We start from the raw sequence: 14,610 nt of genomic DNA, 5'->3' as shown, positions 1-14,610 counted from the left end.
CACATGTAAGCGAAACGAAGAGGGAGGCTGACCCACTTTGGAGGGTTTCCCCTACAGCTTAGCCCAAAAGAGAGCTGACACAATTGGGCCACTGTGACACCATTATTGCTGCGATAGCTGTGGTGTCAACTCCAAGAATGAACACAAACCTAGCACACACACACACACACACACACACGTTGTGTTTCCATGTTTTATGGGGACTTTCCATAGACATAATGGTTTTTATACTGTACAAACTTTATATTCTATCCCCTAAACCTAACCCTACCCCTAAACCTAACCCTCACAGAAAACTTTCTGCATTTTTACATTTTCAAAAAACATAATTTAGGATGATTTATAAGCTGTTTTCCTCATGGGGACCGACAAAATGTCCCCACAAGGTCAAACATTTCGGGTTTTACTATCCTTATGGGGACATTTGGTCCCCACAAAGTGATAAATACACGCTCACACACACACACACACACACACACACACACACACACACACACACACACACACACACACACACAGACATCTGATTTAATTTAATTATATCATCTAATTTTCCTATATTTAAATTAGTGGTTGACCAATGTTGTTTTTTCAATAGACGATGCTTATACTGATATCTCGAGTGCAGGGTGGCAGATGGCCATACTGATATACTGTATATAATAGGGATAGGAATTGCCACAGATTTCCAGATTCAATATTACAACAATATTTATATCAACATTTAGTTTACAACACCTGTGTCAGACATAATCTGCATAATGACTTCTGAAAAATATTCTCTGCAACACCTCACAAATAAAACCTGTGGATCATGCATAACTGATCACAGAAGAAGATATGAAATCCACCTGGCTGTAGCAGCGGTGCAATAAAGTGCCTGTGAAGTGCCCTGTAAACAAAATCACCCCCTATCCACTATATAGCACACTATTACAGGTGTTGGCCATTTTGTAGTAAGGTCTGAATTCTGAGTAAACTACTCAATCCTGACATTCTTTCACTCATTCTTACCACAAAGCACTTTGATTTAGAGTGTACATTGGAGTGTACACTCACCGATGATTTATTGCCCATAATCCACCACAGGGAGTACTGACAAGCCGAGAGAGAGCATGTGAGGGAGAGAGCTAGAGCAAGCAAGAGACACCAGTTTACAGCTTCCTGAAGTTCTTGATTAAAATAACATTATAAAATATAGTCAGTATGAGGTAAAATCATACAGATACATTTTAAAATGTATAATATATTTATATAGATGATGTTATGATGTGGAGTTCTTATTTTGATTTAAGCTAAAGAATTCTTCTTTATTTGGTACATCATTATTATTATTATTATTATTATTATTATTATTATTATTATTATTGTAACTATTGTAAGAAACCAGCACAAATTGGAAATTATAATTGAGTTTGTTTCAAATATAAATTTTTCAAATGTAGGTTATGATAAATTAAGTGCTGTTTTATGTTCACATGAGGGTGCTATGTTCCCATGGTTTTCTCATCTCTACGCCCAGAAACGCTACCCAGGTTGGATCAGAGTTTAAAAATATTAAACATTAAATCATTATGAACATATATAAAATTGACAAACAGAAAGATGATCTTATTTAAGAAAAACATTACAGTAATCTATATGTAATATAAAAGTATATATATATGTGATGAAGTCGTTTCTGCAACAGCTCCATCACTCTCTCCGATGCTCTGTGTATATGTCAGCGTCTGAATTCACTCACTCATTTCATTCACTCCTTGCTGATATATAGCACTCAATGCTATTCACTATATAGGAAATAATGAATAAGTGAACAAATTCAGACACAGCCCTGGTGTTTTAACATATTTCCAACTGAAACAGGAAGTGGGGGCGGGACATGTTGAACAACTTGTAACATTTAAAAAAATAGCCAATAGACTTTAGTTTTCAGCCACACTCATACCTCTTTCCACCATGATCATGTCAGAGCTGCTGACCAGGAGAACTTGAGAAGCGATCTCAATACTGGCCCGATTTTCTAAAGATTTGAGAACCGAACAATGATCTAACTGACAACATTAATCCATAGTCAGCCCACAAACGCACACAGCATATAGCCATCTTTGCTTACGACAAGGATGGTGACAGTATGCAATGCAGATGACTGACAAACAAGTTAGTAAATGATCATGTATCCATGTTTTGAATCACAATACACGAAGCATAAAGAATGCAGAACACTGGGGGCCTGGGTAGCTCAGTGAGTATTGGTCCTGATTACCACCCCTGGTGTCACAAGTTCGAATCTAGGGTGTGCTGAGTGATTCCAACCAGGTCTCCTAAGCACTCAAATTGGCCCAGTTGCTAGGGAGGGTAGAGTCACATGGGGTAACCTCCTCGTGGTCACGACTAGTGGTTTAGAAATACACTAACACATAGGTAGATGACCTTTAAACTAATAGACATGTAGTAAAAGCAGTAAAACTTTCATTTTGATTTCATTGGGTCTTCAAAAAGACTAAACGTAAAGAATTATTGAAACATAAATTCTTGGGAAGAAAGCCTGTTCGTGTGGAACTTGGGAAAAATATAGCTTTCTCTGTCTGTCTGTCTGTCTATCATTGAATATATATATATATATATATATATATATATACACACACACACACACATCTCCTCCTCGCACTCCCAGGACCAGAGCTGTGAGGGTTCAGATGAGTTAAATGTGTCACTGGACCTGCTCCTTGGACCCCCTGTACGAGTTAAGTGTGTCACCGGGCGAGAACAGCACACGTCGCGGCCGACGGGCTAGAGGCTGGGCCGCCTTACCCTACCACCTTCCGCGGGCCTGGGAAGACTGGCCGCCCAAGGATGTTGCCGCCCCTCGTACCGTGGACACAGGAGGGAAGTGTGTGTGGAAGACAGACCCAGCTCATACCTGGGCCATTCCTCAGACACTTTTTTTGAGAGGGTTGAGAGGGTTACTTTTGAAATGTATTTCACTACAGATTACAGAATACATAATGTATGTGTGTCATTTGTAACACATTTCATTAGATTTCTCAAGGTCAGTAACATATTCAAACTACTTTGGATAACTTGCCGTCTCTTTTCAGCACTGGTAGATTTTTTTCACTTGTTTTGACTACAAAAACTCTGTCAGACATACTCTAAAAACTCTAAAAAACCTAAATATCTTATACAGTGTTCTTTCTAAAACAAGATCAATCTAACTGATCTTGTTTTAAGGATTTTTATATATTTAAGAATAAAATGTTTGCCCTAATATCAAAGGTCTTACTAAAAAAATAGAAATTATGATCCAACGTGAATTTTCTTGATAAAAAAATATTATCATTCCTGGTAACGTGCATGTAAAATGGCTGAAAATAACATTTTAGCTTAGCGTAAAGCTGACAATTTACACAAGGTTTATTTCTATTACTTCTGCTAAAAACTTACTTCAAACTTCTCTATCTGCTCGTATTAATGTAACACATTATCAGAAAGTGTTCCCTGTTGTTTGCCCTGTGTTTCTCCCTTGCCATTTCTCCCGGACTACACTTCCCACAATTCCCTGCCCTCATCACTGCCAGCTTTATTGTTCTCACCTGTTAATCATTATCCCTGTGTATTTAAGCCCTGTTGTTTGTTCAGTCTTTGTTGGTTGTTAAATGTTAGGTAATGTCTGCCCGTGGTCCTGCCCGTGGTCCTGCCCGTGGTCCTGCCCGTGGTCCTGCCCGTGGTCCTGCCCGTGGTCCTGCCCGTGGTCCTGCCCGTGGTCCTGCCCGTGGTCCTGCCCGTGGTCCTGCCCGTGGTCCTGCCCGTGGTCCTGCCCGTGGTCCTGCCCGTACCCTTCATGGATGTTCCTCTTGTTTATATTTTGGTTTCCCATCGTGGATGTTTTGTTTGTTCCTGTGTTTACCAGTCGTTTGTCCGTGTTAATTTTCAATAAACTGCGTGTAGATCCTCACTCCTCGTCTGCCCTTGTCTGAGTCGTAACAGTTTCACTGCTGTATAAATGCACTTTGGATGGCATCATATATATGTATACATTTTTTCCATCTCAAAGGACTAAATATTAAATGAAACAAATGGCAATAAAATGCAAAGTAATCTCTTTAGTAATCAAAATACTTTTTGAATGTAACTGTATTCTAATGATCAATTATTTAAATTGTAACATTAGTGGAATGCAGTTACTTATAATGGGATTACATATTTAAAATACAAAATATATGTATTCCGTTACTCCCCAAACCTGATTATTTCCAATAAATGCCTCTCCGAGGCTTGATGCCACACCCACAGTGTCTGTCTCTTGCTCACCCTGCCACAGTAACATAATACATTTTTTCCACCCTTAGTTTATAATACAATTTAATGATAGAAAATAAGATGTAAACCTTTTTTACAGTTTTCAATCAATACATTAATTGTTGATAATATGAAAATTGTCCAAATATTAGCCAATTTATTGTCCTCGTTTCGTAATAACGGTTGGTCTCAGCGGTTAAGTGCATTTTATACAAGCTAGTTTACGAACGTTTAACATGAATGAGCAAGGACGCGCTTTAATGCTACTTAGAGACGATGTCCATAAACGTGAAGTGCTGAAATGTGACCATTTAGTGCTGCTCATCATTGCAACTTCTTTATATTTGTGTGTAACTTTAAAAACTTTTGTAATTTAGCTCGCTGGAAATATTTTTAAATATTTTCTTAAATCTTAATTCACCACATAATTGCATTTTGTTACGCAATCGTTACATGCAGAATGAAATATTTATTTACTTCATCAGATGTGCATTTTAATATTTTGTTTAATATTTAATATTATTGTTATTATTATTAGTCTTGTCGGTTAAAAATAATAATAAAATGTATAGTGCTGCACGATTAATCATATCGCAAATCGCGATGTCAGCCTGTGCGATTATATGACGGCAAAATGCTGAGATTTTATTAAATAAATAAGTGCATGTGTGCACGTGGCAGCACATTTTCTACACAGCTAATAAAAAGATGACCAGTCTATAATATTGACACGCGAGATGAGAGGAGCGCTGCAGCTCGAGCGTCTGATAGATACACAGATCACAGCATGCCGATATATCTTTATTTTATCCTTAATTAAGCTTCAATTAATACGGGAGTGTGACGTGTAAATAAGCACAAACTCCAAAACTGTCATTCTCTGTTCGGTTAGAGCTGCTTCAACCAGTCGCGGAAGAGACCCAATCTAAGCGGGAGTCGAGACCGGGAGAGATACACCGGCTGATGCGCACTCTAACACATAGACGCTCATCTTTCACCCCCGCTGTCTGCAGCTGATAACGTTATCATCATGAGATCATCATGATAAGATCAATCTTGTGTGAAAAATAACACTAAAATGACAACAACAACAACAACAATAATATATATATATATGTTTTGGATATACAAGATTGACAAATGCTCATCAATAATACTCTTATGGCTAAAATGTTTACAGTTTTCATTGACTAAAACTACATAAAAAATGCCCAGACTTTGTCAATCAAAACGACCAAAAACAATAAATTGAAATGGGATATGGTTGACTAAATATGATATAAACTAAAAAGGACATTTGACATAGGATTAACACTAAATAAGATTAAGATTAAATAAAAAAAAAAACAGCTGACAGAATTACACTAGTATTCAGTTGCCAGGTCATTAGAAGTATATTAATGCAAAGCCAACGTCTACGTGTTTATACGTCACTTTTTTGATCAGTATGGTACCACCTCCGCCTCATTTTGAGCCAGGAAAAACCCTGGTTATATTGCGATATTTTGGCTTTAAGATAACCGACACTTAGCAGAGAGAGGTACTATGCAAAATTAAAGTTGCTAAATCATGTGGCAACACGACAAATTTATATCAGCACCTGAAACAGCACAGAGAAAAGTAGAAAAGTGAGATTTCAGAAAATTATCCACACACTGGAATAGAGATACCAGCGATAAGTAGAACTTTTTAGAAAGAGGATTTGGAAATACCAGTTGGTCATTTAAAAAACAAACAAACAAAAAAAAAAACTGTTTGCAGTAATGCAAAGATGTTATTATTTAATTTAGTAAAAATATAATTTTTGTTAATCTACGAAGATTTTCAAGTAACAATGCTTTTGGAAAATGAGGCCCAGGTCAATATCTCGATGTACTGTATAACTAATCTAGTCAGAATATTCCCATAATGCCGAGTTTACACTACACTATTTTAGGTCCGATTTCACTTGCTGACAGTTTTGTGAAGATCGCCAACAAAAGCCCTAAATCATAGGCAAATCAGAGCTTGCTCCCGTGAGCGACGAACGCAATGTATGAAATATCAAAGATGCGATCTGAGAGAAGCGCAGACGCATCACCAATGTCAGCAAGATATCTAGCATGTTAAATATCTGGACAGTCTGCGATTCCAAATCATGCAATGTGAAATGTGTTTTGACTGAATACAACTGCATCGTTGACCTACAGCCAATAAGGGGGCAAGAAACAGGCACGGGAAGTTTTCCTATCATGCATCTTATGATATGGTGAGCACAATAATATAGTTTCAACAAGACGAAATTAGATAGAACTTGTATCAGAATAACTTGTCATTCATGTAAATTTCTTTCAATAATTTAAATACACCAGCAGGCATACACCTGTTAAATACACCTCCGTTCATTGCAACATTTCTTATTTACCTCCAAGTCTCTCTGCAGAACAGACAATCCTTGCTGCCCACGTCTCCCAAACCATTCCCTCCTCCATAGACTTTTCTTCTTAATTGACTTTTCGCTGTGAATCAATGCACAAAAATAGTGTATCGCAAACTTCAAAACCTCGCCCGGACAAGCACGATCACTTCTCACGTGTACTCTGCATGTTGTGAAACGTAATTTGGAGTCCAGGCAGAGATTCGTCAATAGTGACATTTTTGTATTGTGTTCACCCCTTTCGCAGATTCCTCGTGTAATTTGAAAACCCTACGAATTCCATGACAAAACAGACAGTTGTGTAATATGAACGGTACCACAATCCGATGTCTTTGAAAGTCGTGTAGTGTGTAGGAGGCATAAGAGATACACAATACAAAATGTATGTACCGAAACCAAAATCGGATTATTCAAAAACATCTGCTGATACTGATATCGATAGTATAGTGGTTTTGTTTTCAAAAGAAATTTATTTTTATATTATTTTCACATTCTTTTTGCATGTTTTCTATTTTTCACAGTAACTGGTCTCAAAACACTCAATGGTGGAAAAGGTAATCAATTTCCATGCTTAAGTAAAAGTACAGATACCACACAAATGTATTACTTAAGTAAAAGTAAAAAGTACCTTGTTTAAAAAATACTATCATCAAAAAGTAAAATTACTACAAATTCAAATCCGTTCATCTTATAAAATGTGACCCACTCATGTTGTTATTTTTAATGGCATGTAATTGAGTCTCATATAGGAAATATTGGTTACAATAAATACTAACTTTTATAGTTAATATTTTCAAATGTTTGTTTTACATTTGTTTAGTTGTACTTGTTTATTTTATTTTTATATATTTTATTCTAGGGAAAAGCCTATCTTGGTGCCTGAGATGCAAATTAGTATGTGCTTGCTATAATCTCTATGTACAATGCAACAGGTACCAAATTAAGTCGATACGGCACCCAGTTTTCCATTCATCATCATTCATGAATAAAGAAAACATGTTGTAAAAAACACCTACTTTTATCATTCACAGCATTTGAGAAGAGTCCTCCATTGTTCCTCATATTTAGTGGCTTCGGTACAGTGTCAGACTGCCATATTTGTACACAGGTAGGGTAAATTAAATCTTATCGGTGTCTTTGGAAGTGTTTAGTTCAGGTGCCTCACTGGTATGACACACACCCCATGAGCCCATGCGCCAAGTGTCTGTGCTCGCACTGGCTGCTGTCAATCAAACACACTGCACGCTGTTTTAGCATGCTCTCTGCTCACTTTTCGCAAATAACGAAACAAACTTTTTTAATTCAGGTAACGAGTAACAAGAGGGTCTGTATCGGAGTAAAAAGTATTTGTTTGGCTAAAAAATTTAGAAAAGAAAAAGTTGTAATATATTTAAATAATCAAGAAATAACAAATAATAAAAAAAACGACTTGGGTACAGTAACGAATTATTTGTACTTCATTACTTTAAACCACTGAAAACACTCAAAGAAAAAAAGTTAATTTTTAATTCATATTAACATTCTTAACTCTTAACTTTGAATAGCCTCTTGTTACTCTCATTTTAAATTGGTAAGATTTCTTGTCCCTTTTTAGTTGAAGCAGCCTTCACACAAAAACTCCACACAAAACTCATATTCCTTGCTGTGTTGAGGTTTAAGGAGAGTAATCACACTAGTTGTGTTAAAAAAAAAATAGTTTTAACGTCAGTTCCACCTTGTGAAATTCTAGCTGTCCAAAGCTTACAACTTGCAACTCTGTTGTCAACCATTTCAAAGTATTTTCACACAAGACACATTTTCTTTACACGTAGAACGAAATTACACAACAGCATGGCTAATTGTCAGACGTGTTTTTCCACCCCATTTTGACTGACAGGAAACAATCATCCCTGATCATCCACAGATTGCTTTTATTGTTACGGAGTGCAGACGCAGGACCCAATTGCAGAGTAATACATGAAATGAAACAAGACTGACCGAAAACACAAGACAGACATGAGATGATAATGCCACGGTCCTGTCAGACAAATACCCAGACTGACAGAGTGACAGGGCTGTGACATTAATAGGCCACACAGAATATTGGCTCATACAGCATATTGGTGCAATATCTTTAGAAAGTATGAGGCACTAAATAAGATGTTACATATCAAAAATTATGTACTTTGCCCAGCTGATTTGTAAACACACTTATAGCTCACAAACAGTTAAAAATGCCTCCATCTTATCCAAAACATATCAATTGTATTGACAATGTTTTATTGTTTGTTATCTTTCTGACAAAAAATAATGGCTCCTTTCCCTAATTACAATATTACCTTTAATGCACCAGTCATTTTGATGCTTTTAGTACTGCACAAATCAGTACACTGAGAGCAGCAGCCATGTGACCCTTTTAAAAGACAACCTTGTAACTAGCTCATTGAGCTTAGCATAGATGTGCACCTTGAACATTCGACAACAAAAAGAGCAAAAACAACAAATGAATGCCAAAGTAGAGTGCCATTTGATGCTAATAGCCAAAAGTCAATGAAGACAAGTAAGCGGCTGGTGAAGTCATCTGCGATCCTAATAAGCCAACAAATCTGATAAGAATAGGCTCAATGCATCAAGTTCTCTGCAACCAAACAAACACAGAAAATTCACCCTTCAGCCAATTCACTTCCACAGATGGACTACCATCGGTTTACAGTGTCCATAAAGCAAAAAAACAAAAAAAAAAAACACACATTACAAGGTCCATAATGTTCGGTTAATCATTTAGGATAATGCACCAGCTCCATAATTAAATAACGTATTGTAGACAAGTTCGAGGACAACATCATAAAACATCAAACAATTGACAGTGGGCTTACAGAAGCACCTCTCATCGTGACATGTAACTATTTTTTACAGCAATATGCAAGCATTAGAAAATATACTGATGAACAGTAAAAGGGATATTGCCAAAGTCTGTGAGCAGGTATGTGGGTCTTTGTTATCTAGCCTTTCCATATTGCAATTGCATTAAGTCTGAATTAAAACAAATTATTTTGTTAACACATTTCACAGTACTGCTAGCCTATATGCTGTATTGTTGCAGAGTTGATGGATAAAAATGTATCCCAGATATATATGACTTTCTGCTGAACACAAACATATTTAGAAGAATATCTCAGATCTGATCTGTCAATACAATGCAAGTGGATGGTGACCAGAACTCTAAAAGCTCCAAAAGCAGATAAAGTCAGCATAAAAGTAATCCATCAGGCTCCAGTGGTTTAATCAATGTCTTTCAAAGCAATCCAGTTGGTTTTGGGTGAGAACAGACCAAACTATAACTCCTTTTTCACTGTACATCTTGACAGTCGTCTCCTTGGCGATCACGATTTCTAGCTAGATTACACGTCCTGAAGCACCATCTAGTGCTCTGAACATGCGTCAAGCACTAGGAATTATAATCAAGCTTGAAATCATGATTGTGTCTAGAGACTTCAATGGCAAGATGCACAGTGAAAAATGAGTTATAGTTTGGTCCGTTCTCACCCAAAACCAACTGGATTGATTCAGAAGATATTTATTAAACCACTGGAATCTTATGGATTACTTTTATGTTGACTTTATCTCCTGTTTGGAGAATTTGGAGTGCTGGTCACAATTCACTTGCACTGTCTGGACCTAGCTGAGATATTATTTTAAATATCTTGGTTTGTGATCTTCAGAAGAAAAAAATTCATACACATCTGGGATGGCATAAGGGTGAGTAAATGAGAGCATTTTCATTTTTGGGTGAACTATATCTTTAAAGAAATAAAATGTGTCTAAATTTTGACAATTTTATAGAGGACAAAGGGGGGAAATCTCTTAAACATAATTTATCTGAAGTCCAATAACCTTCTGCAGTAAAGTCATATGCAGTTTTATTGCATGGTGAAGACACAGTCAATGTATCAAACCTTGTTGGCGAGGATTTATTGGACATATTTTGTATTAAACATATTGCATTTATGAAGAACAGGATGATTCTAAAAGAAGATAATTTTAATGCTAATGATCTGTGTTCAAAGAGAATTCTGAATATGTTTTGTTGTGATTTTACTAGGTATCAGTCTTTTCTGAGGAGTTGTTGTTTGTGTGTGTGTGTGTGTGTGTGTGTGTGTGTGTGTGTGTGTGTGTGTGTGTGTGTGTGTGCGTGTTCAATCCATTGTGTGTACTTGTGCTTTCTGCGTTAACGCAATCAGGACTGCTGTTTCAATACACAATCCACAGTCAGCTGAACAATAACACATTAGTTTAATACTGCAACACTAGTACACAAATAATTATGGCTAAAAGAGGATTCTGTTATTTTCTTTTTATTCTTGTACCTCATTATAACCCTCATATGAAACTGTGGCTTCATGAGCTCTCTTTCTCTTCTTTTCAGCTATGAATTCCATGAGGTACACATAAAAAGAAATGCCATTTCAAACTCAAAACAAATAGTCTGGTAAGTTGAAAAAAGAAAAGGAAAACAATATAAAATGTGTGGGTGTGTGTGTGAGTACACTATTACTGTAGAGAGCATCCTGACTGGCTGCATCACCGCCTGGTATGGCAATAGCACCAACAACTGCAAAGCCCTGCAAAGGGTGGTGCGAACTGCCAGAAACATCATCGGAGGTGAGCTTCCCTCCCTCCAGGACATATATACAAGGCGGTGTGTGAAAAAAGCTCGGAGGATCATCAGAGACTCCAGCCACCCGAGTCATGGTCTGTTCTCACTGCTACCATCAGGCAGGCGGTATCGCAGCATCAGGACCCGCACCAGCTGACTACATGACAGCTTCTTCCCCCAAGCAATCAGACTGTTGAACACTTGATCTATCAGGATCAATAATTAGCACTGCACTTTATTCATCTATAATCTCACACTGGACTGTCAACATATTCTCCTCAATACAACTACTATATATATATATTTCATATACTCTTATTGTATACTGTGTATTCTATATTGTGTGTATTGTCTACTGTACATTGTATATAATTATTGTGTTGTGTAAGTATGTGTACATTTGATATGTAAATTGTGTTGTGTAAGTATGTTGTTTATTGTAATTGGTATATGTCTCGTCACTGTCATGACTGCTATGTTGCTCGGAACTGCACACAAGAATTTCACCTACTGTTGCACTTGTGTACATGGTAGTGTGACAATAAAGTGATTTGATTTGAGTAGAGTAGAGGGAAGGAGGGAAACGGAATAAAGGAGAGAGAGAGTCCACCTGTAGGAAGTGTATGCAGCCATTTTCATTGACCAACTCTGCACTTAAGCTCACAGATCTGAGTGGTGCCCATCAGTCTATGTTCCTCAGTTTCAGAGGACTTCAACTGGTATCTTTCTAACTCTGCAACACTAGTGTCTCATATAGCTGCCTTTGTATAACACCACAGATATTCTGAGGTATCCTTGATTATTTTATAACAGTATGGTTCTCTCCAGACTTAGCTACAGAGGGGGAAAACAAAAGCCACGCTAATTCATGTCAAGGTGGCTCTGAGGCAATATGCTTGATTTGTGTGGGTTGTTATTGGTGCGTGTGTGTGTGTGTGTGTGTGTGTGTGGGAGAGCACATTAAGATAGTCTCTTGGAAATCAGACGCGAGTATAGGAATATCATTTGGAGACGGTCATCCATCAAACATAGCGGTTGTTCCTCCCATTGAACATAAACAAAAATATATGTCGAACTGGTGAGCTTTTGCGAGGATGGCTGTTCTAAAATGCTTCCAATCATATAAAATCCAATTAGATACAATATATTATGATGCCTCAAAACCAATAACAGACCTGACAGATCTGTCAAGAGCAGTTGTGATGTTCTGCAGTGACATCTCAGATCAAGTACAGAATGCACTGCTTGAATTGCAGATTGTGAGTTCCATTCATGGCACTCTATTTAGTGGCACTTACTAGAAAATTGCATCAATCTAAACCCTGAAATATGTTGTTAGTCTGAGTGAAATAATTCTGCAGAACACCTGAACTTTCCTGCCAGATCTAACAGAGATATTCAGTGGTTTTGTAGAGGCACTTTACAAGCTAATATAGCTCTTGAAACACACGAAAACAAGCCAATATGTGGCATTAAAAGATTAAGTGGACTACAGTGAAACCCATATGGCTAGTATGAGTAATGCATGGCACAATAAAAAAAAAAAATTATAAAAAGACAGGAAAAAACGTGAATGGCATTACAGTATAATGGCTGTATAATAAATATGAAGAAAATTGCAGAAAACATTTTCACCACTCAGTTACTTAATGCTTCACCATCAATACACAGTGTAGCTGTTGCTCATTCTCAAATAGTGAATACATATGACATTTTTACTGTTACTAGTACAAGGTAAATAGTTGCATCCACTCTTCAAAGTTTCTTTGTGTCATTTGTAACATTGCACACATATGATGTGAAGCTGATGCAGCTCACCAGTTTAAAAACACAACAGTTTTTAACAGGATTTAAAATGAATGTAAATTCAGTGTACATAGCTTACATGTAAATACAACCCCAAGATGAGATATGTTGAACGTTACCTTTAAGTGTCAGACAGAACCGATTTCAGCACCATGGACAGAGCCTCGATACATTCTTACTCCACACATTAATGATAAAACGACTCACCTCCAATATCGGGGCGAAGTTTTTTGTCGTAATCCTTTAGTAAGTTGTTTAGTATTTGCGTTGCGTCTGTCTCGTGAGTTTTGGGGGCCAACATTTGATTCACAGTAACGTCGTCATACTCTTCATACTCAGAAGCGACTGTTTGAGAACTAAAGAAGAAGAAATAATAGAAAACGTATTCCTCAGGTCAGAGTTGCAGTCTTTTCACTTGCATAAAGAAGTGAAACACAAAACATTGATACACTGCCTGTGTGATTCATTAAGAATTTCGAAGAATAAAATACCAAAACAAACTTAACAGGCTATGTGAAATAAGTGTGTATTCATTGTGTAGTCTAGTGTATTACAAAATTACATACATTCGTTACCTCAATTAAAACGGTATATTTTTATGACAGAATATTTGCCAGATTGGACCAGAATTAAAAGAAGCTCATTAGTCACACCATTATCTGAAGTAATCTGCTACTTTTTGAAATCGCGTGGAGGACTGTGTCAGTCAACGATTAAACCAGTATAGAATTTGAAAGCTTAAAAATAACATATGCAAACCATTCTCAATTATGATACCGACAGAGATGATGTTCACGTGAACACGTTTAAGATGTTTAAGCAACGGAAAAAAAAAAACTGCGTATGCAACGACATGAACCACAGAAATCCAAAAGTCTATCATTAGCTAAATAAGCTAAATAGCACCGATAAATACTTATTGTAAAAGTTCAGTAGCAAAAGAACGGGTATCACGCTTTCATCGTCAGACTGGACAGATATGTGGCGCCGGAATATAATTTACGGAATTATCCTTAACAACGATGAATTGATGTCAAGACAAGAGGGTAGCGGTTTCACTTACCATGAAAGAAACACTGACAGAAGTAAGAAGTAGAGGAACAATTTGGTGGACATGTTTTAGCTTAGTGTGACTCCGTGGTAGGCTAAATGTTGCACAGTGCGGGGGCTGCACGGAGACTCTGCTAAAAAATAAAAAGTGACAGTTGCAGCCTTTTCTTCCCGGCTAACAGTGGCAAATAGGCTGCTGTAGGTTATAGTCCAGCGGAAACGGTGAAACCTCCTCAGCCAGTGTCCGGTGCATAAAGTTCACTTACATTGGCAATTAATGGGATCAAATAATAGAAGAGCCCCTCCTGCTCCTTGAAGTGGCGCTGCCTTCGATTGCACCAACAGATACACATACATACTGACGTTCACACAGAGGCAGTGCACAAACTTCCAAAGTGGA

The 14,610-nt window shown here is 37.2% G+C and overlaps 1 protein-coding gene across 2 annotated transcripts in view; it reads right to left on the bottom strand.

Annotated features, from left to right (window-relative positions):
- LOC127646424 (gamma-aminobutyric acid receptor subunit gamma-3-like) overlaps positions 1–14,326 on the bottom strand; it is a 256,679-nt gene extending 242,353 nt beyond the window's left edge. For both annotated transcript variants that reach the window (XM_052130068.1, XM_052130070.1), the window contains exons 1-2: positions 14,224–14,326; positions 13,368–13,516 (exon numbers count right to left, since the gene is read on the bottom strand). In XM_052130068.1, coding sequence (XP_051986028.1) covers positions 13,368–13,516; positions 14,224–14,276 — 202 coding nt within the window. In that variant the 5' untranslated portion in view covers positions 14,277–14,326. The remainder of the gene's footprint in view (positions 1–13,367; positions 13,517–14,223) is intronic.
- Positions 14,327–14,610: the final 284 nt, after the last annotated feature.

The sequence above is a fragment of the Xyrauchen texanus genome, chromosome 7 (assembly GCF_025860055.1).
Source record: "Xyrauchen texanus isolate HMW12.3.18 chromosome 7, RBS_HiC_50CHRs, whole genome shotgun sequence".
Classification (NCBI taxonomy): domain Eukaryota; kingdom Metazoa; phylum Chordata; class Actinopteri; order Cypriniformes; family Catostomidae; genus Xyrauchen; species Xyrauchen texanus.
Note: the sequence above shows the minus strand (reverse complement) of the source record. Positions and strands in the feature narration are given on the sequence as shown.